The 24,687-nt window shown below is 37.0% G+C and overlaps 1 protein-coding gene across 5 annotated transcripts in view; it reads right to left on the bottom strand.

Moving 5' to 3' along the window:
- Positions 1 to 24,687, bottom strand: part of rbms3 (RNA binding motif single stranded interacting protein 3) — a 298,301-nt gene that overhangs the window by 207,787 nt on the left and 65,827 nt on the right. For 3 of the 5 annotated variants that reach the window (XM_004915378.4, XM_002941573.5, XM_004915376.4), the window contains exon 2: positions 5,413 to 5,579. In XM_004915378.4, coding sequence (XP_004915435.2) covers positions 5,413 to 5,579 — 167 coding nt within the window. The remainder of the gene's footprint in view (positions 1 to 5,412; positions 5,580 to 24,687) is intronic. The other 2 variants (XM_004915381.4, XM_004915377.4) reach the window with 1 other exon arrangement.

Here is a 24,687-nt window from a genome sequence, read left to right as displayed (position 1 = left end):
TCTTTCTTTGCTTCCACCCGTTCCATATTATCTCTTTTATTGATTTGGGTTATTCATTCCTGCAGAGTTGGTTGTGTGGAGGATTCCAAGTATTTAGCAATTAGTGTTGAAAATGTGGAATAGTAGCTTTGTGGTAGCTTTGGTACAATTCTTTAGATATATTTGTAGAAGGGCTAGTTCTTGGTTCTTAAGTAGTTGCTGGTGGAGCAATTGCAATATTATTTGAAAGACAACTTACCAAAATGGAGAGATTATTTGACAGTGCCACCACATGTGGAGTAAGGAGCCTTGAAAGCCACATAATTCGGTAGATAACCTTTGTGGAGTCAAGTGCCATCTATACCAATTGAATGACTGGTGCAGGTGTGTCACTTTAAATCTTAGTTGAAATATTGTCGATTTCAGACATTGTCAGTTCCTCCTTAAAACTAAGCAGAATGTGTTCCTCTTTTGTAGTTCTAATCTCTTTTCAAGTACTTTGATGTCCCTTTTCAGTTTCCTGCAGGGCCAGTCTCATCAAAGTAAGAGAAAAGTCAAGTAAAATGATTGCTATTTTATTTCAAGCTCTATACACTTTGTAACATAGGATATTTGTATTTAATCCATGATAAGATATTCACTCAGAATTAAAATTGGCGCTAATCTTCCATTAGATCAAGGGGTAATGTAATATGCACACATTTCCCCTAGGTCTAGTATGCCATATCAACCAATGATATGTTTTCAAACATTTGGTTAGTTAATATTAGCATCTAATTGGTTGATATGGATAACTAAAAATTAAATAATAATTTATTGTGATATAATTCATTTCACAAGGCTGAAGGAGCTGCTGAACTTCACATGCATTGTGCTTACACAAATAAATAAAAAAACAAATTCTTAGGTACAGGATGAATAGAAGTTTATAATTATATTCACTCTTTAACATTTTGTAAATAGGGGGGCATTAACTTATATTTTTGAAGCACCAACATTTCTACAGCTCTTTACAAAAGAAGAATGTTTACATCAAATATCCATATTTCATACAAACCCTGATCAGTACAGGAGTTAAAGAGAGCCCTATTCCTTGGGGCTTACACTCTAAAAGTACTGTTTTTTTCCATTAGGGCAAGATATACCCACAGTGTGCCCTTCCCCTTAGGAATAAAATAAGAAGAAAGCTACTAATCATTTTAATGACACCTAAATTAGTCCCTGCATGGCCCCATCTGCTGTAGCATGAAGATCAAGCAGCAATCAGGTGATCACACTGCACTGCGTTTATAAAGGATCTCTACAGATTTGGGTGAGCTTATTTATAAGTAAATTCAATATTTGCCTTTTAAGTAGTAAGTATTTTGAAATCCTGCTGGCTTGATTAATACAGCCTATATATACAGGCAGGGCAGGAACTAGGGGTAGGAAGAAGAGGTACCTGCCTAGGGTGCAAGGGTGGGGGTGCCGGGCAGGTGCCTCTTCTTCCACCCACCACCTGTTCCGGACCCTTTCCCCCCACTGTGCAGCGGCCCCATAACCATTTTCTGTAGACCTGTGCCCTGTGTGCGCATTAGCACATGCATGCACGGGGGAGGGAGTTGGCGGTGGGTGGGCCAAGCCGACCAGGTCGCCTAGGGCATCTGGCCCAACACTGTATACAGGCATGGGACCTGTTATCCAGAAGGACCTGGGGGGTTGGATAATTTACATCTTTATCTATAATTTGAATCTTTATACTAAAAAATCAATAAACCCAATAGGAGTGATTTTCCTCCATTAAGGATTAATTATAGCATTGTTGTGCTGAAGTCCAATGTGCTGTTTTATTATTATTATTAAGAAAAAAAATATATATTTTAAATTACATTTGAATAAAATAGAGTCTATGGAAGATAGCCTTCCTGTGATTCTGAGCTTTCTGGATAACAGGTTTCCGCATAACAAATCCCATTGTACATATCAATTGTAAAATTCTGCTTTTCAAAATGGTTTATTATATTTTAACTGTGAAAACATTGAACTGCTTTTATATAAGGGAGGTAGAATTTTCACCATGGTATTTATTTAGCGTTGCTGCTTTAGTGGGTCATTTATCAAGAGTATTTCTGTCAATCATGTTTTCTTAACTTGCACACAAATGCTACCATGGCCTCTCAGTTTCCCATATAAAACAGATGTCTGCATGGTGAGTGGTAAGCAGATATGCTTTTGTTAAATTTTGTGTGTGAGAAGTGAAGTGTATACATAATTTAATACAGGCTCCTGAAATTCACTCAGCTGGTGGAGGTACCCTGTAGTGTTCCGCAAAGCACTTAATGGGACCTGAAGTGCATCATTTCCTATCTAATACTTCCAAGCATGGTTGCATTTTTGGCACAAGGAACTATACTAGAAATGAATACTTTATTAAAGATATATTTACCGTAAACTGTATTTGCCTCAAAGAGTTTTCTTTTTTCTTCCTTACAGTTCTTTATAAAGCTTATGCTTGTATCGATGCAGGATTTTCTGAATCTTTCTGTCTGCTTGACTATCCTTGGACTGCTTGGCAGGCACAAAATATAGCAGACCCCTGTACCTACTGTCTGTCTATCCCTTGCACCCTACAGTGACATGCTCTGCACCTTCAAGCTGGAAGAGCACAAGGTGTAAAGAGCAGCTATGCCCCAGACACAAGTTATGAGTAAATGAGCAATAACAGACATGAGGGCTTAGGTATTGTAACAGTAGAACTTACAGAAAAAAGGAGCACTGTACAAATGAGTATCCAAAGATATCTCTCACTCTCTAGCAAACTCTAGAAACCACTGACTGCTGCATAGGTGAATTAATATAATATAGTTTGTTAGAGCAGTTCATGCAAACAGGAAGAAAATGAAGACAAACTAATTTGCAAAGATTTGCTCCATTGTGGTGCTTTGTGTACAATGCAATGCAGAGTCAACCCCAAAACACGTCAATCAATGTGAGCTGTGCTCCAATAAAAATGTGTTGCATGTATATTTTTCTAGCATGATTAGATGGTGTCTGATCTTTGTATTGTAGGCAATTTTAATTGACTATAATTTAATTCTAGTCAACTTTCCAATGTACATTAATTACAAATGTTCAATTATTTAAACCAAAGTTATTTGTAAATGTAATTGCTGTTAGAAGCCTTATCTGTCTGCCCTTTTCTACTCTCTGGACTGCTGGTTCTGACTACAAGTACTTTTGAAATATGGTTGTAGTAGTCAGCTCTTCTCCTTTCAAGACTCAATTTTCCACAATGCCATGCACAGTATTTTTATGTTTATAATGTGTCAAAGCTGTTAATGGAGTGGGACACGTGTCTCTAGGCTCCGGGGTTAATAGATGATTTATAGCTGCACAAGTGCTATAACTCATGCAAAGTGCTGCAAAGTAAAAGAGCATAGGAACCAACATAGGAAGAAACCAAAAGAATAAAAGGTTCCCAAAGAAGTGAACAGTCTTCTATGGTTATTAGAAACAGCAGCAGGAAGGAACTCCCAAAATGGAAGTCAAGAGACTGATCAGGTGGACTTGCCAGACTTGACCCCCTGGAACCCGCAACTATATATTGCCATGAGACATTGGGTCACTGACATGTGCTTGGATAACAACATTAAGTCTTTGGGCAGGATAGACTCTAAAATGTCACTCAGCCTGATGTTACAGTGAGACCATTTTTCAATGTCTGACTTTTTTGCTTGTAGAAGGGAAGTTCTGTTGCCAGTGCCTCTGAGTTCTTTGTGGAGTTCTGATATTGCCTTGTATAACTCACTGCTTTACGTAGATTTGTTTGCATGGTGCAGTCAAAAAAACTTTTAGTGTAGAGGTGATGAGTCCTTCATTTACCATCAGGAGTGCTTTTGCAGGCCCGCACATTTCCCCACATTTAGTTGTGCATAAAAGCCCTTCGTTAAAGGTACTCAAAATGCAATTCTTGCAATTCGATATAGCTGTGCTATATGGTCCTATGAGAACTGACTCATGAACATTGGCTGAATATAATGGCACAAAGGAAATTCATTGCCCCCTGGTGCTCCTTCCCTTACTCATCCAGAATGATGCACAAAGAAGGGGCTTTTGATGGCACATCCAGTGTTGGACTGGAGCACCAAGGATTCACCAGAGAACATGATCAAGGGACCTCCAGCCAGAGCCCTAAAAATGCTAGAATCACTGTGTTTAACCTAGTTTGGGAGTCTTTGATATGGTTAGAGAAATTACTATGTTCCTCACTGCCAGGAACAAATAAAATAAAGCAAATCCTGGAAAAGGTAAAAAGTGTGAATGATCTGTCCTCCAGAAAGGGTAAAGAGCCCATTCAGGCCAGGGCCCAACTGGGAAAAGTCCCCAGCAGGCCAGTTTGACACTGCCCACATCCTATCTGTGTTTCCTAATTCTTTTATCCACCTCTAGCAGGTAAAAAAGTGTTGCATACTGTGCAGATTATACAACTCATGCAAAAGCAGGTGCATTGTGGGCTAAAAACACATATTTTTTGCACTTTGTACCTTGTTCCCACTTGTGCACCAAATCTCAAGTGTTAAAAAACTCAGATAATTACCACATTTATGCTAGAATATATTGTGTATATAAATGAACAATAAAACAGCTAATGGTTGCAACAAGGAGGAACTACGGGGGCATATTTATGAAAGTATGAAAACAGAGCTCTCAGCAGTTCACCAAAATTTCACCACTTTACTCAGTTGTAAGGGATTTATAGGCATATTTCCACCTTTCCAAAATGGCCCTAAAATCCTATACAAGTAAACACAGAGCTATGAAATTCCCTCAGTTGAACTGTGGTGAGCTCTGGTTTTACTCTTTGATAAATATAGCCCATAGACTGACATAATTAGAAACAGCTCTATACAGAGAACACATGCAAAACAGCACACAGAACAAGACAAACATACTATAATTGCTCTTATTCTCAGCAGATAGAAAAGCGTAAAACTTTATCTGTGCTATATTAGGCACTAGAAATGTGTAGCAAACAACTCGAGGTTATTATGCATTTTATTCAATATACAAAAGTATCACCATAGACCAGAAATGAGTTGTCATAAGAATTCTTTGCAGACTAAATGTGGACCAGTTTTTCCAGAAAAGAAAAGAGAATAACATCATGGCTATAGGCAACACATATGCTACATATGGCCAAGGGAACTGCATACTATAAATGGTTTAGGGTGCAGCATTTAATGCTTTTAGAGTAAGTAAGGGATGTCATTTCTCTCTCTTCATTTACCTATAGATCCTGGCACACACCCTGACTGTCAAAGGGAGCTGGGAATTGTAGTTGAAGAACAGCGGAAGGACCAAATCAAACTGTCTTGCCCAACATAAAACCATTCCTTAAGCTGACCTTTCACAAAACTCTGTTCCATGACAAACAAGAGTATAACATTAACTTACGGTTGGCACAGCTTAATGAGGTCCTGATCCGTGGTGCATGGCGGAAGTCCTCGAATGTACAGGTTTGTTTTGCTCAGCTGCTCCCCAATGCTGTTGCTGCTGTTGTTACTGCTGTTTGTGCTGGGGCTGGGCGGAGCCATGGGGTGGGGAGCTGGCGCATAGGACTGCTGGAAAAAGGGACAAGATATGTTATTGCTATAATGGGTGTTCTGTGAATAGCCTGCATTTTATTATAAAATGTATTAAATATAAATATCACGTTGTGAAGTTGTTATGACAAACAAAGTTTACTTGGTCCCAAGTCTATACACAGGATTTCTTGAACAGTGGGACTGGCACAGTATAACATGAGCCCAGCAATCAGTTTCATTCTTTGCTTTATATAGCTTTAACCATTAACTTCTAGAAAACTGAACATTCCAATCGCCGGTGGGATGGCATACGCGGCGCAGCAATTTGCCGAAGTCACGGAAGTTTCCTCTCCAGGCAAATCGCAGCGCCGCGTATGCTATCCCAGCTGCGATTTACATTCTAGCCGGTGGGATGGCATTTCCAGGAGATTAGTCGCCCGCGACAACGAAGATTTGTCACGCGGTGCCTAATCTCCCCGTGTGTCACAGCCCTAACACACAAAACAGGGCTCAGCAGGCTACAAAGACCAAATAACATAGTGGGCCTATTTATTAATGTCTGTGAATCATGGTTTTAACACTAAAAATCATGGATTTTACTAATTACACATAAACACAAAAAAAAGACAAATAAAGCCATCTAAAAGCTGTTGAGGTCATGTAGAAGTCAATGGTAATTGTCCTAGGTAAATTGTAACAAGTTTTATTTAATTTGTAGTTTTAGTGGTTTTGTAAGTGTGAAAAAATTATTCATTTTAATTTGTTTGTGCTTCTTATATTTGGATCTTTTGATTGACAAGACTTTCATGGTTTTAGCGGAAATTATTTTTGTCTTAGTTTCAAAACGGTTTTCTAAAACCACTGAAGTAAGAATGTTGATAAATGGCCCTCCCCATATAGTGCCTGGTGAAACCTCTGTCTGTATTATGAGAGAGGAATAGTTCTGAACTGCAGCAGAAATGTGTCTGTATGAAAATGTTACTGGTTACGTACTTACTGGTGAACTATGGCAAGCTCTATTTTCACATTTTCATATGTCTCATATTGTCTGCCATTACAGGAGCCTATCGTATGGTATGCAAATGAGAAGTTTTATGGAAAATATTTACTGTACTTACAGTACAGGTTTTACTAAGTTGGGGTATTATTGTTAGTCTTTTCACTACTAAATAAGGAACACAGAAAATGATTTTTACCTTGTTACCTATTTTTACTTTTAAATCTCTACTCTGCAGAAGGAAAAATCATGCTGCATAAATTAATATTCCAGCTATCAATATATTTAGTATTTTTATCGAACCTTAACACATAGCACAATGCCCTTGACATGGGCAGCGCGATTCATTTGAATGGTAAATATGACAGATGCTAAAATGATCATGCAAGGATTGTTTGGGAACTGTCACTTCCGCATTCTCCATTGCTAGTGTCTGTCATACATATTGCATTTCCCATTCAAAAGAAGCGATTATTGACCGCCACCAAGCAAGGGTATTTGAATTGCCTTGGTTCATCCCAAGTGTCTTTTTTAAAACATGGATTTTGCCACAAGGCTAAAAAAAGGTTTTCTATATTAAAAAATCTTTTAAATGTACATATAAGTGTCAAGGTCAATCACTTATAGAAAAAAATGTTTTAAGTATCTACTTAAGTAGTAGAGAAACCACCAAATAATCTCTGATAGAAATCAAGTTTTCCTAATATGCTATTCCTAGGTTATCTCTTCCTGTGAAGTAACCAGTCTCATTTATTACTATAGCATATAATTGTTCTTTATTATTACAGAACAGAACCATAATTAAACAGGCATATTTTTTAAAAAAAAGGTAGTGCCTGTAGAAGAAAACACAGCCGCTTAGCATTCCTTGCAGATGATACAGAATAAAATTACAAGCAGATGAATGTGTCTGTGATGCATTATAGTAAAAAACGTATCTGCGCTACAATGAATTTGTTCTACAGTGGAGAAAACTAATAGACCAATCACCTAATTCGTGAAGAACCAAACAAGAAAGAAAAAAAAAACACACCCACCAGTGCAATCAAGTATTAATTATACAATATATCTAAGAGCAGCCATCCTCAAACTAATCCCCTAGTGTTTCTAAACAATAAACAGTGAATACCTCTGAGTTGGCGCTCACAAAACACCCACAAGTAAAAAAAAAAACAGTTTATTTGTATTTACCAAATTACTACAATATACAGTGAATTAAATACAGTGATAGGAGATGGAATAAATAATCTGTACATTAATTCATTCACATACACAAATGTACAATAATTAAAAAAAATACTGAATGAATACTGCTTCCAAATCTGTGTCTTAAAATAGGACTAGATATATAGATAGATAGATAGATAGATAGATAGATAGATAGATAGATAGATACAGTAGATAGATTCTGTATGGTTTACTTTGTGCATACATTGAACCAAGGCCATTTCTAATATGAAATATCTAATATGAATATGCTTAAAATGCATACTTTGTGCATTAGGGGGAAGACCAGCAGATTTTGGAATTACTCCTCTTATTATCATTTTCACAGGTCTAAACCTACTGTGACCTTTTAATAGTATGGAATAAGAAAATAATACTAAAATATTGGGGTAGAGTGGGGTGTGGGGAATACTAGTTCCAATAGATTTAATATAATTTCAAAGGTCTAAAACACACTATACCTTATTTAATAGTAACTAAATGAAATGTAAATAGTATTAAAACAAAATATTTATTTATTAAACAACAGGTTTCTAATATCCGTATAGTTAGACGTGTCATGAAGTCATAAGGGCTCATTACTATTGCCCCGGATCCAAGTGCAAGAGTACTCAGGGGAGCAGGATTGTGTCTGTATCTGCACCATGCATAGATATTTTATCCTTTCTATAAAATCTTTCAAAGATGTTCAAACAACAAGTATTACATCAAAATTGTGCTTAGGGGCATGAGAATCGATGAATCTCTCTAACAAGCCTTCATTTTTGTGGCAGCGCCATTCACACAGAAACACACACACTCAAACACACTTTGAAAAGCAGATACAATTGCTGGCCCTTCTAGTTTTTCTCCATTCGTGCTCAAAGGATTCAAACATTTTTTTTTGAAGTCATGCACTGACCTGACATTACTTGCTATACCTGTGGTGCATTTCTTTTAAATATCACATCTTGGGCTATTGTGTATTTGTGCAAGCTACAGAAAAAATGTCTATTAAGAAAAAGGCACTGCCACATAAAAAAGGCCCAGTTACATCAAACAGATTGCAGTTGCATCAAAAAAAATCACTGTCCATCAAAAAAAATCAGTGTGTCAAAAAAGTTGTGCAGTAGCCGCATTGGTGAATTGTTCGATGTTTTGCAAAGTTTCATATATTTTTCAGTGAGGCGAAACGGAACAGATTCACTCATCACTAATTAGGCACCCACTTATATAAATAATCCTCTTAAATATAAATACAGGAATGGATCTGTTATACAGAAGGTTCTGAATAAGGGGAAGGCCATCTCCCATAGACTCCATTATAAGCTACTATATACCTGTATATAAGTTTATATATAATACTTGAAATTTTTAAAAAATGATTTCCTTTTTCTCTGTACAGGTAGGGGATCCCTTGTGCGGAAACCCATTATCCAGAAAGTTCCAAGTTACGGAAAGGTCATCTACCATAGACTCTATTACAAGCAAATTATTCTAATTTTTAAAAATTATTTATTTTTTCTCTGTGATAACTCCTCACCAGAGCCGGATTTCTTCTGGGGGTGCCCCGAGGCCACCCCCATTCGGCGCCCCCCCCCCGCATGCTCCCAAGTTAAAACTCCCATCGGAGCAGTGGGGAGAGGTCCCCATTGCTCCATAAGGGAGCAAAATGTGAAAATTTGCCTGCGGCGGGGTGGCATGTTGTCCCTATGTTTGTGCCGCCCACAAATCCGGGCCTGCTCCTTACTGGAGGCAAAACAATCCTATTGGTTTTATTTAATGTTTAAATGATTTTTAGCAGGCTTAAGTTATGGAGATCCAAATTACAGAAAGACCCCCTATCCGGAAAACCCCAGGTCCCGAGCATTCTGGTCCCATACCTGTAATAATATCACAGTACCTTGTACTTGATCCCAACTAAAATATAATTAATCCTTATTTGAGGCAAACTTAATTAATTAATTAATGTTTAAGTTATTTTAAGACTGATTTTGGTGATCCAAATCATAGAAAGATCCCTTATCCAGATCCCAGGTAGGATGGCACACAATACTTTAAACAGGTGCATGATTAAACAATATACACTTCACAAGAAGACGAGCAACACAGAGAATTTGTGATGTAAGTGTATTCATGTACAGCCAACTTGATGTTCAAGTTTGCTACATTTCAGTTTTTTACATATCTCCATAATGTTCTTTTTACCCCCAAGCTTTCTAAATACACAGCCTAATTACAAAGCCAAGAAGATTCTTTAGTTAGAAACATCCCTACAAGTGCAACAGTCATTTCACTGTTATCTCACAACATCAGAAGGGTGGAGCTTGAAGATGCTTTATTCCTCTAGAATAAAAGGCAAGATTGTCATTGAAAGATTTTCTTGGGGCCAACGATTTTAATTTAACAGGACTACAAGCTTCAGTCACAACATGGCCGACATACAGTTTTTGGGATTTTTTAACTTTATTACATGTTGCAGAATGGTTGGAATTGTGAATTCAGTCTGGAGAAATTTGAGCAACTAAATGAAAGGAAAGGTTTATATCAACAGCAAATTAGGGCTTTTGGGGCAGAATAATCTTTACAACCTGTATTTTATTTGTTTTAAAAAAAACATCAAACATAGAAAATTATAGAGCTCGTTTACCAATGCTGTAAGCGTATTGATGCTATTTATTAAAGGTCCTTCTTACACTTCTGCATTCTTGTTCTGAGTTCCTGTTCCTGTAAAAATTGTGTGCAAGTGCGCCCATAGCCACAAGGCAACCCTAAAGCGTATCCGCCATGAATGTGGTGGTAATTCCAGGGTTCCCACAATTTCCCACAATTTCAGTCATGATAATAATGGAATAGGGGGGAAACATGCTGCATTGTGGGTAATAAAACATGCCACTTTGCATTGAAAATTGTATTTTAAACACTGTACATGCATGAGTAAATAACCCTTTATGCCACTTAGAAATGTGGTTGAAATTGACAAATACATAGAAATATTTGAAGGCATTTTGTTGGCATGTTGCTATCTCATAATTAGAAAACTAGCACTTTTTTTGCTAAATAACACAGCAGCATCTTTTATGGGGGAAAATAAAAATGGTTTATGTTCAACAATAGTGGCTCATTTATCAACACTGCATATCTGCACCTGGGCAGTAACCCAGGGCAACCAGTCAAATGTTGTCTTTCATTGTTCTACCTGCAGCTGGTGGGTTGCTATGGGTTACTACCCAGGTGCAAATTTACCCAGTGTTGATAAATGAGCCTCTCAGGTTGTAGTTTACAACCTTGTAAGATTGTCAAGAAATTGTGGGGTTTAACAGAGGCTGAATGTTATCTCCTGTATATTTCATGTTATAATTATTCTGGCAGGAAGAGGAAAAGCAGTAACATTGGTCATGTGACAGTTCACTATATGTCTGTAGCAGATGTCATAGCGGAGCCTGGACAATTCCAGGGAAGATGTTTCCAAACAATAAATAATGTTTTCTTTCATTTCTTGGCGGCTCAAAAAGCTGGCCATCTGTACAGTGAGTCAGAATTTACCTCATTACAAGGGAACATATTTCATTTGCCAATGTTATATTACATTATGTTTTCAATCAGGATGTTGTGGCCTGAGCAGACAGAGGATGGTGAGCGTATGTCTGATAATGCAAATTAAGATATCATGTTTTTTTTGTTTTGTTTTGTTTTTTTTAAATTAGAAGTTCCATTTGCTTGTAATTTTGTTGATATCATGACAGTTAATTTATTTTTTTTTCTATCAGGTGCAAATGTTCCTTTTCACTGCAATGGGAGCAAGTCTGCTCTGTCATGATGATGAGAAAATAAGCAAAAGTCCAGATTTATTCAAGGTTTATATGTACAGGTATAGTATCTATTATCCGGAAACCCATTATTTACTCTTAGAAGCAACATCAGTGCCATTTCCCATTGTTTCTTCCTTTATGAAAATAGTTGCTGAGATTTACAATTCATGTTATTATTATTATTCATATAGTGCCATCATTTCACACAGCGCTTTACAGAGTAAAAGAATAGAAATCCAAGTCAAAACGGTTGACATATACAGACAAATAGTTCTCCAAAAAAGATTCACAGTTACAATTGGATATTATAAGGAGTAGGGGGAGGGCAATGATCATGAGTAGTTATAAACTGGACAGAAATTTGTGAAATGTGGCTACCAAATTTTTTTTCCCTGCATTACTTTTTTTGATGTGACCACTTATTTGATGTGCCCCTGACTTTTTAACACGAACATGTTTTTTTTCCTGACTTGGCAAATTTAAAAAAAAAACTGGCAATGGTAAAATGCGTAATTTCATAGTGAATCGCCCTCTGCCCCAGTGGAGCTTAAAATATAAAGTCCTCTTAACAGTCACACATTAATGGTCAATCTGATTAGGAGTCAATTATTTGTTTTTGTATTTTTCTCAGGGGAAACTTTGCATTACCTCTAAAATAGAAACAACAGAGAGCACATATTGATGCAATTCATTAAGGTAACTCTGTCCAATCACACCCCTGCACTTCCACAGCAGATGTATAAGGGCTCTGGCACACAGGGAGATTAGTCGCCCGCGACAAATCTCCCTGTTCGCGGGCGACTAATCTCAACAAAAATTGCCATCCCACCTCCGGTGGGATGGCACACGCTGTGCAGGCGATTTCGGCAAATCGCCGAAGTTGCGATTGTCGCCGGTGGGATGGCAACTGATGGCAACTCGGGGAGATTAGTCGCCCGCGAACAGGAAGATTTGTCGCGGGCGACTAATCTCCCCGTGTGCCAGAGCCCTAAGAGGTACAGGGAAATTACTAAAGTTACAGCTGTAATTATACAGGTATGGGGCCTATTATCCAGAATGCTCAGGACTTGGAGTTTCCAGATAAGGGGTCTTTCCATAATTTGGATCACTCTTCTTTATGTCTGCTAAAATTCATTTATACATTAAATAAGCCCAATAGGGTTGTTTTGCCTCCAATAAGGATTAACTATATTTTAGTTAGGATCAAGTACGTACATAATCTCATTCATTAAAAAACAATGAGTATTTTGAAGTGTGCTTTAGTCCCAGAAAGAAGTAAGTATAAAGAGCTGACTGGTTACTACTTCATGAAGAATGATATGTGTCTGAAGCAAGTGCCTCAAGGACAGCGGCTCACTTTCAGCTAAGCTACAATGTCTCACCGACACTGACAGATGAGTTTCTTTAGCCTCAAACAACCTAATGGAGCTTTAACCAATTTGCATACTGGCTACAGCTAAGTTAAATGGGTGCAAGTATGTCAAGGACATTTAGCAATGAAAATCTGTACGAGCACCTGCAATTCAGTAACTGCTTACCTTTTATACTTTGTGTTATTTAAAGCATTGACATTGAATTATATCATTCCCATTTGTTACTGTTTACAAGTTAGTACTGTACATTTCATTCAACCCTTTGTTAAACATGGCGGCTTACTGCTGGCTTATTTGTAAACTGTAAATTATATCCTTATAAATGGCACATTCTGACATCAGACCATGTCACTTAACTGAAGCCAGCCCCAACCCTGTTCCCCCAAATGAACTAGTTATATTGTGGAGCCCATATACTGTACACCATAATGTGCCATAGGCTGCTATGCTCCTGTACCCCCTCTACTGGAGTAGGTATGAACTACAACTATTAGCCTACACTAGCCTTCTAAGCTACAATTCATAAAAAAGACAGTAACTTGAGATCCCTTTACTGTATATTATAAAAGATAATATACCCCTATTAACATAAGTTTGTCTATTAGAAGTCGCCTTGGAGTTCCTTGACATATATGATCATGGAATTCCTCTCTGACCTCCAATAGCCTTGTCAGTTAAAGGAGGTGGTATATAATCCTGCATATTTGTACATGGTGTACTCGAATACGGGCAATGATCGTATGGAAGATAGAGATTATAGGTTCATTTATTTGCTCCATGGCAGTGTGCAAAGTGCAAAATACAGTCAAAATGCCTTTTTCTGTTGCAGAATAGCTGCAGGTCTCTGAGCTCCTTGGTGCTCTAGCACTTCTTCCTTTGGTCATTGTAAATGAGCCCTTATATGGTTTTTTGTAGATGCTATGAAGTTTCTCGGGTGCTGAATCTGTATAGTACCTTTATGAAAGGGTTAAACTTTATATGCTAGTGAGACTGTAAACTGAGCATCAAAAGAAATGTATGAGCAGTCATGGTTTAGCACAGGGCATGTCGAATTTTATCGTGTGAAACACAGAAAATGATCAAATGTCCTCAGAGACCCAGTATTTTTTTCAAGATCTGGGAAATACTCTGCTAGGTGTATGGATTGAATGCAAAGCATATAATCACAGTTATATATATATGCAAGGTTGGTGTGTATCAGACAAAAACAGCAGATGGAACCATATAATTTCAACCTGTGCATTTAGGCTGCAATTATAGTTACCCTTGAACAGTTGGATGAAGCCACAAAGTATCAAGGGGTAAAATAATTTGCTAGCCTTGTATTCTGCTTCTCTTAACTAGCTAGTCTAGTTCAGTCATAACTGAATTGACCATTATAACAATCATAATATGTGAATATCAATGCATCAAGGCTACTTTAAAGGACAAGGAATGCAAAGTACTAGGGGGATGCCCCCACCCTTGTAATTGCTAACCTTAGATCCTGGGCCAATGCTCTTCTCTTCAGTCAAAATGCAGTTCCCTAGGGTATAATTCTTTAAGGGAAACTATACAATGTAGGTCTCTATAAAAATATATTGTTTAAACAAGCTCATATGTAAAACCCTGCTTCATCTAAATAAACCATTTTCATAAATGTATACTTTTTAGTAGTACGTGCTATTGGGTAATCCTAAATAGAAAATTGCCTTTTTAAGAATTAAGGGCCGCCCACAGTGTGCAGGGACGAACCAAGGTGCCCCCGCCACATCCCCCGCACCCCCCACAGGGGCCCCCGCCGCACTCCCTAACCCTCTCGCAGGGGCCCTCATCAACACCCTCCCTGGAGCACGCAAGTTAAACTTACTTTTGGTGCATCAGGGGAGGGAGACCGGCGGCCAGGTGGAGTGTCGGCAGGGATCGAGTCCAGTCCGATCCTGACACACAAACAAACAAAGGCACACATACATGCTAGGCCACATCAGCCAATTAATGGACAGAGTTCTGTCTTTTGCTTCCACACTTTTTCCTGCTACTGTTATAAAAGGGCAATATTTACTATATATATATATATTCCAGTTTGGCAAGATTCTTTAGTAGGTCACTAAACATAATATAAACTAACTGTGGGCTAAGTATTCATTCTGGGGGTATAGTTTATCTTTAATGTTGCACTGCCCAATTGTCTCCTGTCCCAGGAATTCCTTGTGGCTGCCCCAGCCAGCAGATTTTACAGGAAAGAGAAGAGGTTAACAATTATAATCACTGGGGGACGCCTAACAAATTGGCCAGTGGAAGTAGTTTTAAAAGTAACATTTTTTGAGATGTATTTGCAACTCAGTTAACTCTTTTTTACATCTTTTTACTTAGAAAAAATGCCTTAATATGCTAAAAAAATGCCCCTTTGCACGCTACACTGCTAAACATGTCTGTGTTCTGTGCACACATGCCCATAATGAGAGCTTCTCTTGGTACGCTCATTATGCACATGTATGTTAGGTGCATAACTAGCAAAAGATGTGGCACAACTGGTGTTGGCAGGCACAATATGGCTGCCCACACCAGGAGCTCTCTCCCTGTGTGGGTGGCCTAGTGCTTGGGGGGTAGCATCTTTTGGAGTTTCCCCAACCAGAGTGCCTCTGAGGGGGAAACAATTTTTGGGTGATAGGGTGCCCTTTAACCTGAAGAACGAAAATAAATAACTTGTGGCTGTCATTTACTAATGATTTTTATATTGCTACTGATTCATATTATAGTGCAAAATATTCATAATGAATCAATTAGTCCCCATTTACTTGTATTGTGTTTATTTTGACAGAATTCTCATTCACTTCCTAGGGCTTAACAATTTGTCGGGGTGTTAGATCTTGGTACTGTTACAAGTTTTATTTAACTTAGTGCTTGAATATCATTATAAATATAAATAAGAGACTCCTGACGGTACATACACATAATCCCCTAGTGCTTTGGTACCCAACAATAATTATTCTCTGTGCTGTTATCATAGCGAAAACCTTTTCCCCTGCTAAATATAAACAGAGCCCCCAATACACACCCCTAAAAGCATTAAGGTGGCTTTTGTTGTTATTTCTTCTATTCTTATATTAGAATTCCCCTGGTTTATATACACCAAAAGACTCAATGGTCTTATTTCAAATGCATCATTAGAAGTTCTTCAGTCTCTTGCACTATGTGCGATTCTCGTGACATTACAACTTTTTCCCTGTCTTGTTATATTTCATGTTTATCTTCATGAAACTAGATTGCAAGCCCTTTTGGCAACAACTTTGTTTCCTTTAGTTACTGGCACTTTTCAAATTGTTGTTTCTTAGAGTGTTATTATATTAAAGTGCTGTAGACATTATGTGCTGCCATAAAAATAATCTCATACATGCATAGAAATGAAAAAGTAATCTCAAAGTTATCATCTTGCAGGCGGATTTTACAAATTAATAATGTTACGAGCAACGCAAGAGACAATTTATATACAACATCAAAGTATTTTTATTAACTTGACAGGTTGTCCTTGACAGTGAATCTCGTGGGGGCTTAGGCAATCCTGCTGCTAGTACTCAATTAATCTTCTTGTTAAGGACCACCCATGCTGACAGATCTCTTTTCTCACCAGTCACCATTCCAACAAGCAAATGTTGTCTCCTTATATGCCCTCAGTTCGGTCGAAGAGATTAACAAACTTCTACATAGGTTTGTGCTGTGTAATTAGTGAACTTTAATGAAAAACTGAAGTACAAAAGACATACAATAACGAGTGACAGCTGTGTTTTCTGAAAGAAAAACCCTTTAAAGGGTTGTGTGATAAGCAGTGTCAGGTAACTGAATGTGACTGGAATAGATGTTAAATTGTCTGATTGATTTGGACTTTATTACTGATATTGTTAAATGATTTACTTACAAAAACATCACAGGGTAAAATACTGCAGAAGGTTGGGGGTTGGGTACCTGCCAAAAAGCAGGTAACCTGTAGGTAACAGGTAGGACTTTCAGATATGGGTATAGATGCAGGTTGGCGGGTCCTTTACACAGATTGGGTTGTGCATAAGGCAGTTGTGGATTGGGTAGTAGGTCCAAGCGAGTAAAAATGAAGGATGTGGATCTGGGTGTGGGTTGCTGGTCCAGGTCACATCTGGGGTTTAAAATCTTGACCTGCGCAGGAAAAATACAGGAAATACAAGGTGATGGTGTGGGGTGAAATTTATTGATTAAATAAACATTTTGAGATCTAAATTTTTTGCGTTTATGAGGCCTTCAAATTCGACCTCTGCTATCATAAAGTACTTCCAGCCATACACAGCTTGTAAATAGAACTTTGTGTTATGCAGGACATGTATTGAACTGGTGAAATTCTGGTGCATAAAGGAACGGTATAAGCTTGGAATGCTATATATTGTGCCATTGACTAAGCGCTTGGCTCTTGTTCTTGAACACTTTATGCAATGTCAATGATAGCAGCTTAGTTTATGTTCTGTGCACATTCCTATGCACATCCTTACGGGTAAAGCTTTGGGAAATATGTGACATTTTTCTTCCTGCTCATCTCATTTTGAGAAGTAATTAGTTATGATTGCCTGAAATATCTGATAGTCTCCGTGGAATTGTTACTCTTCATTTATCTTGGTTTCAGTGTGTCACTTATTCAAAGGACACAGTGCAGTGTTCTACCAGAGATATAGATCCTTGAGGGAATTGGGTGCTTTGAAGCCTCTAATATCTTTAAAACAGTGATTTAACTACTTGGTTTCTGGCACGTGGAATGGAAGAAACGGAACATGTACTTTGCAACAATGACACTGTCAGTGAAGTCAGTTGTTAGTGGTAAATATCAATACCAGAATAAGGCTAAAAGCGCTATACTCAAATCAAAACGATATATTCAAGGTATTCTAGATTGGTGTCCTTTAAAGTTAATACTCTCACAGCTGTGAATGTTTTAAAGAAAAGTATAGGCTGCTCTTACTTAAATATATTTTAAGGGTTTCTAACTGCATGAGGTGAATGTTTACACACCTTTCATTAATGTTAGTGTGATTCCTTCCTCAGCTCATTGTGGCTTGATAATAATGAAATGATTACTGGCACGGCTGCTTGTTGTCAATCCCTAACTGCTACATCCACACGCACAGTGAGTTAAATGTTGCCAAGCAACTACACTGAATCCAGACCAAGAAGATAAAAAACTGCTGATAAGACCAATACAAAACTACGGTAGTCTAACAATTTGTTCATCATAAAATCTTTTAAACTGAGAATATTTCATTTTTGTGTTATACAGGTATATGACCTGTTATCCAGAATGCTCAGGACCTGGGGTTTTTCAGGTAAGGGGTCGTTCTGTAATTTAGATTGCCATACTAAAAAAATAATTTAGACATTAAATAGACCCAATAGTTTTGCATCCAATAAGAATTAATTATATCATAATTGGGATCAAGGACAATGTACTTTTTAATGCATGGGCGCATGGGAGAAGGAGTGGGTGAGAGTAGTGATGAGCGGGTTAGGGAAGGTGCTATAGAAGGGCCACAACTGAGGGTAGGCAAAGATATGTGCCTAGCGCCCCCCCCCCCCCCCCCAGCACAGTTTAGTGTACACATACAGCCCAGGGCATATGTGAGGAATATTTATCCTTTATTTAAATTATGCATTCTTCTTCTAACCTTATACTACATTTTGTAGAAAACATTTGGCAAAACATGATTTTTTTCCCCAGAGAAACCAAATTCATGGCAACATTCTAGCACATATTTGTGAACATTTTTGCTACAAATATCATAACACATGAATTTTGCCGAAAATCCGTATTAGTCAAAAGAAATCTGCTCATTTCTAATAATAGGGATAAGGCTAGCAAAGTGTGTCTTTGCTGAAATTTTCTATAGCAGAACCATCAACCTAGATTTGCTCATAGCCTGTACAGAGAGAAACAATCTAACTACCCCAGCATAGGCATCTCCCTGTACTAAGAACAGCTGTGCCGGAATGTGTGTGGGCTTCTAACTCATAGATTCTGCGGACATTTTACACTTTATAGCTGTGCTTTTTTTTAACAATTTAAAGTTATATCAAGGTTAAGAAAAATCAGGGACACTTCTACAAAATAAATGCATATAGCAGGGCTGTGCTGATTCTATATTGGTTTCAATGCAATAGCTTTGCAATTAGTGTTGCCCAGCTAAGTGCATTTATTAGACAAGTCTGCAATTTTTGAAATGATCTTGTAACTTATTTGTAGTACAGGTATAGGACCCATTATCCAGAATGCTCGGGACCAAGGGTATTCCGGATAAGGGATCTTTCCGTAATTTGGATCTCCATACCTTAAGTCTACTAAACAATCAATAAAACATTAATTAAACCCCATAGGATTGTTTTGCATCCAAAAAGGATTAATTATATCTTAGTTGGGATCAGTTACAAGGTACTGTTTTATTATTACAGAGAAAAAGGAAATCAGTTTTAAAATTCTATATTATTTTATTAAAATGGAGTCTATGGGAGATGGGCTTTCCGTAATTCAGAGCTTTCTGGATAATGGGTTTCCGGATAAGGGATCCCATACCTGTACAAATGAATGACATTGACAGCCGGTGCGAGAACGGTAAATCCATGGTCGGAGATTACTATTGTCTGTTCTGCGGCTATATAAATGGTAAGACTCTGCCCTGGATTCATTTGTGGCATGTCAGTAAAGCTCGCACTTCAGTAAAGCTGTTCCTTGTTTTTAATTTTTGGAGATGTCCAGTCATCCTATAAAATTGTAATATTTACTACTGGATAAAGCAATTTAGAGTGCTAGAAAAATGAATTGCTAAAGCCAAATGCTGCTAATGGCATACACTGAAATAGAATAGCTCTGAAAACACTGTGTGAAAAAGTAATCTCCTAAATGCTGTAACTGCAGATTTTCAATACAATGCATGTTCCTTAGCAACAGTATAAGCACTCATGGGAATGCTTGGTGCTTCCCTTCCCTTCGTCATATTAGTTTAATTTATGCCCATCGCAGCAAATATTCCTCTTTGCATATTTTACTTCCTTGCATAATATTAGCATAGAATTCCCTTTGGACACTTGTCTGCATTTATCTGTAACCAACGTACATGTCATCAAATGTATAGACCTCACATGGCAAATGTTTAATAATGCAATCTTCACAGGGGTTCATTGTACATATGTGTGGATTGATTAAAATGAGTGAAGCTATTATCTGTGAATATCTAGCTTTTTCAGGAACAATTGCTTTACATTAGAGATCCACTCGTTTCACATTAAATAAAGCCTTCCTTCCCAAAAAAGTAACATAGGTCACACTGAAGCAGTATAGGGGTTCACCACAGTGATGGCAGTGAGATTGGAAAATGCCCTTCCTAGTGATGTGGTAATGGCAGATTCTCTTAATGCCTTTAAAAGGGGCTTGGATGATTTCTTGAACAAGCATAGTATCCAAGGCTATATACAGTATATATATTTGTATGTGCACTGGGGTTTAGTTGGAGGGATTAAACCCAATAGACTTTTGCCTTTTTTCAACCCAAAAAACTTGTCACATGATTGTTCACTACACATATTCTGCATTCATACATAAAACGTCCATATTATTCAGTATTTGCTTATTTGTCTGCACTGTTTACACAGTTTTACTAAGGGGGAGATGTATCATAGTTTGAGTTCAATTTTTTCAAGTTTTTGTTGCACTAAAATTTTTAAAAAACATGAAAACTCAAATATAAAAATTCACCATCTAAAAGCTTGTTTCTATAGAAGTCAATGGCAGTTGTCCTAGGCAAAGTCAAGCCCTATTTTCACACTCAAGTTTTTGGAGTTTGTAAATTCAAGTTTTTAAAGTTTATTATTGGAATTAGTTTTCCTTCATTATAAATAAGCAAGCATTCAATGTGCAAGTTTATTTGATTTAGAAAAACAAACTCGAATTCGCAAATGAGAACATTGATAAATAAGCCCATAAGAGTTCAGAATCTAGTTATCCAGATATTTCCTAAATACTTAATTACCTTTTCCCATAGCATCCTAAATAAACAAACAATTCTTTGTTTTTCACCTATTTTTTTGTAATATTGAGGCAGTACCTTGTACAGGTATGGGACCTGTTATCCAGAATGCTCGGGACCAAGGGTATTCCGGATAAGGGATCTTTCCGTAATTTGGATCTCAATACCTTAAGTCCACTAAAAAATCAATAAAATATTAATTAAACCCAATAGGATTGTTTTACAGCCAATACGGATTATTTATATCTAATTTGGGATCAACTACAAGGTACTGTTTTATTACTACAGAGAAAAGGGAAATTAGTTTTAAAATTCTGAATTATTTGATTAAAATGGAGTCTATGGGAGACAAGCTTTCCGTAATTCAGAGCTTTCTGGATAACGGGTTTCCGGATAAGGGATCCCATACCTGTACTTGATGTTAACAAGGGCAGCATACGTCTAGGTTGATTGCACAACAATCTGATTTTTAATATTCAGAAGCTACAAAATGTGAGGCTTTACATTACGGAAATATCTCTTATCTGGAAAACCCCATGTCACAAGCAGCTGTAACATCATTTCAGAATTTCAGAGCTGTAGTGGTTTTAGTTCTGGGTGAAATATCATTCATGGCAGTTAACACGTCCACAGGGTAGATACCCAATGCAGAATGATGTTTCTGATTCCAAATATTTTTTTTTAAATTTACAGTACAGGCTAGTAGTAGTAGATAATGTTTCCATGCATGTAGAGATATTGCCTTTTTGATGTTATTGCAGCATTTGCTTTTCTTGATATTTGCTGTGGAAATCATTTTACAGATATTCCGTGCTTTGCTTTTACTTTGTTATAAAGGGAAAAAATATGAAGGGTATATGGCTTAGCAGAAATGCTTTTCATCCCTTGGTTCTACATTACTATCCATTTCTGCTTGCTTTGAAGCTCTCAGTTTAGATTATAATGTGTTGAGTGGTTGTCTCCACCTGCTCAAATAGCAAGTGTCTGCTAATCCTTTTATGACAGAGCTTTGAAAGGAAAAGTAATTCTAAAATACAAATTGGTCTTAGTAGACTGTGGCTAATGTTCAATGACATATAACTGAAAATATATTTCTACATATCTATAGGTATATGGAATATCTGGGTACATACCAGGTAAAATGTATATTCTATGATTATTAATATACTTAGTTTACACGCTCTTGAGATGCATTAAGTCATAAGTCATGATTGTTGCGTCTCTTTGTAAATCGCAGTGTTAAAAATGCTATGGCTTTTTTATGTCTATCGATGTGGGTTCTGCCCAGAAATTAGGTAGTTGAAAAATATGGGCCAATTAGATGAGACAGACTTATCTCCATATTCAGTTCCCGGATTTTTCAATGAGATTCAATGGGAAAAACGTATCTCCCGGTTCACACGAAAATACTATTGAAATCTATGGGAAAAAAACTGGAACAGAATTAGGAGAAAACTATTTCTCTTTAAATTGAAGCACACCCATAGGTTTTTACATGATAAACCATAAAGAAGTTTTCTCATTGATTTGAATCTGAGCCTATGGAGTAGATTCAATTTGATGAGATAAGCTCCTTCAATTCCACATTTCCCCATAAAGCCTGACGCAAAAAAAAAAATATCTCATTGTCTATCACATGAAAAGACTATAGGAATAAAGATATACATATACATACAAAACCTGGAACTGAATTGAGAGAAATGTTTTTTTTTCCCTTGAAATTGAATCTTGTCCATTTGTTTTTCCATGATAAACCATAAAATAACATTTTCCCATTTATTTAATTTGGCCATATATCTGTTAACATTTTTCTTTGCAATAAATAAATTATTGCCCCCTCATTCCTTCAAAATTTGAGAATAATAAATCCCATACAAGTAAACTGCCTGGCTATTGCTATTGTATGCAAATAGATACAGCATGACTGATTAGCAAGTACTGGGGATGCATAATTACTGTAGATACATACTAGAGGTATGGGACCTGTTATCCAGAATTCTCGTGGGTTTTTGGGATAAGGGTTTTTTCGCTAATTTGGATCTTTGTACTTTGAGTCTCCTAAAAAATTATTTAAGCATTAAACAAACCCAACAGGATTGTTTCACCATCAGATAATTTTTTTACGAAACTGCAACAAAAATTTGCCACCACAAAAATTTCTCCAAGATAAAAAAGTTGGACGTAAAAAAAAGTTACAGTTTGCATTTCGCAAATTTTTTTAGCAGTTTTGTGAGTTTTTTGGCAAAGCACAACAGGACAGATTCGCTCATCACTATTACTGATTGATAATAACAGATGTATGCTGTATGGATAATTAGCAATAACAACCGTTGCATTCTGCATGGCTTATTCATTATAACTGCAAATGTATGCTGCATGGCTCATTACAAATAACTACAGATGTATGCCATTCATGCTGCATGTTTTAGTACTGACTCCAGATGCAGTTATATTGGGCCAGATTCAGATAAATGAGAAAACTTTTTTTATGGTTTATCACATTAAAATATATGGGCAAGATTCAGTTTCAAGAGAAAAAACTTTTCTTCTTATCCAGTTCCAGTTTTTCCCATAGACTTTAATAGAGTTTTCATTGAATAAACAGTGAGATGGGTTTTATCATTAAATTGCTTCTGGCTTTATGGGAAAATCTGGAATTGAATTAGAAGATACATTTTTCTCATCAGAAAAAGGTTAATCGTGTAAAAACTCGATGGATGGATGAAATACAATTTGAGATTCAATTAAAAAAAACTTATCTCACTGTTTATCAAGTGAAACTCTATTGAAGTCTCAGGGAAAAAACTGAAAACTGAGAAAAGTTTTTTCTCCTCAAATTGAACCTCACCCATGAGTTTTCATGTGATAAACCATGAGATAATTTTTTCTCACTGAACTGAATCTGGTCCTATATGTTAAAGGTAATGATAATTTCCCCTAATTCAATTCCAGATTTTCCCATAGAGCCAGAAGCAATTTAATGATAAAACCCATCTCACTGTTAATCTGAATCCGTGTTTTTTGTTCCTGCTAATGTTACTGGAATATAAAATGCTTACAGAAACCAACACTTCAAGGCAATTCTAAAAGAGGGCTAACCCCTCACATTAATTAGGTTTAGCAAAAATAGTGTAAAAAAAAAAAAGAAAGTGTAGAGATGAATCCTTTTGTCAAGTGATTTCCTAATCCCTGCCACCAGAGTTAAACACATTAGGTTACATAGTTACATAGTTACATAGGGTTGAAAAAAGACCAGAGTCCATCAAGTTCAACCCATCCAAGTAAACCCAGCACACACAACCCACACCTACCAATCTATACACTCACATACAGTGGTGTGAAAAACTATTTGCCCCCTTCCTGATTTCTTATTCTTTTGCATGTTTGTCACACTTAAATGTTTCTGCTCATCAAAAACCGTTAACTATTAGTCAAAGATAACATAATTGAACACAAAATGCAGTTTTTAAATGAAGGTTTACGTTATTAAGGGAGAAAAAAAACTCCAAATCTACATGGCCCTGTGTGAAAAAGTGATTGCCCTCCTTGTTAAAAAATAACTTAACTGTGGTTTATCAATTTCAATTTTCAATTTCAATATCAATTTCTGTAGTCACCCCCAGGCCTGATTACTGCCACACCTGTTTCAATCAAGAAATCACTTAAATAGGAGCTACCTGACACAGAGAAGTAGCCCAAAAGCACCTCAAAACCTAGACATCATGCCAAGATCCAAAGAAATTCAGG

The sequence above is a fragment of the Xenopus tropicalis genome, chromosome 6 (genome assembly GCF_000004195.4).
Source record: "Xenopus tropicalis strain Nigerian chromosome 6, UCB_Xtro_10.0, whole genome shotgun sequence".
Classification (NCBI taxonomy): Eukaryota; Metazoa; Chordata; class Amphibia; order Anura; family Pipidae; genus Xenopus; species Xenopus tropicalis.
Note: the sequence above shows the minus strand (reverse complement) of the source record. Positions and strands in the feature narration are given on the sequence as shown.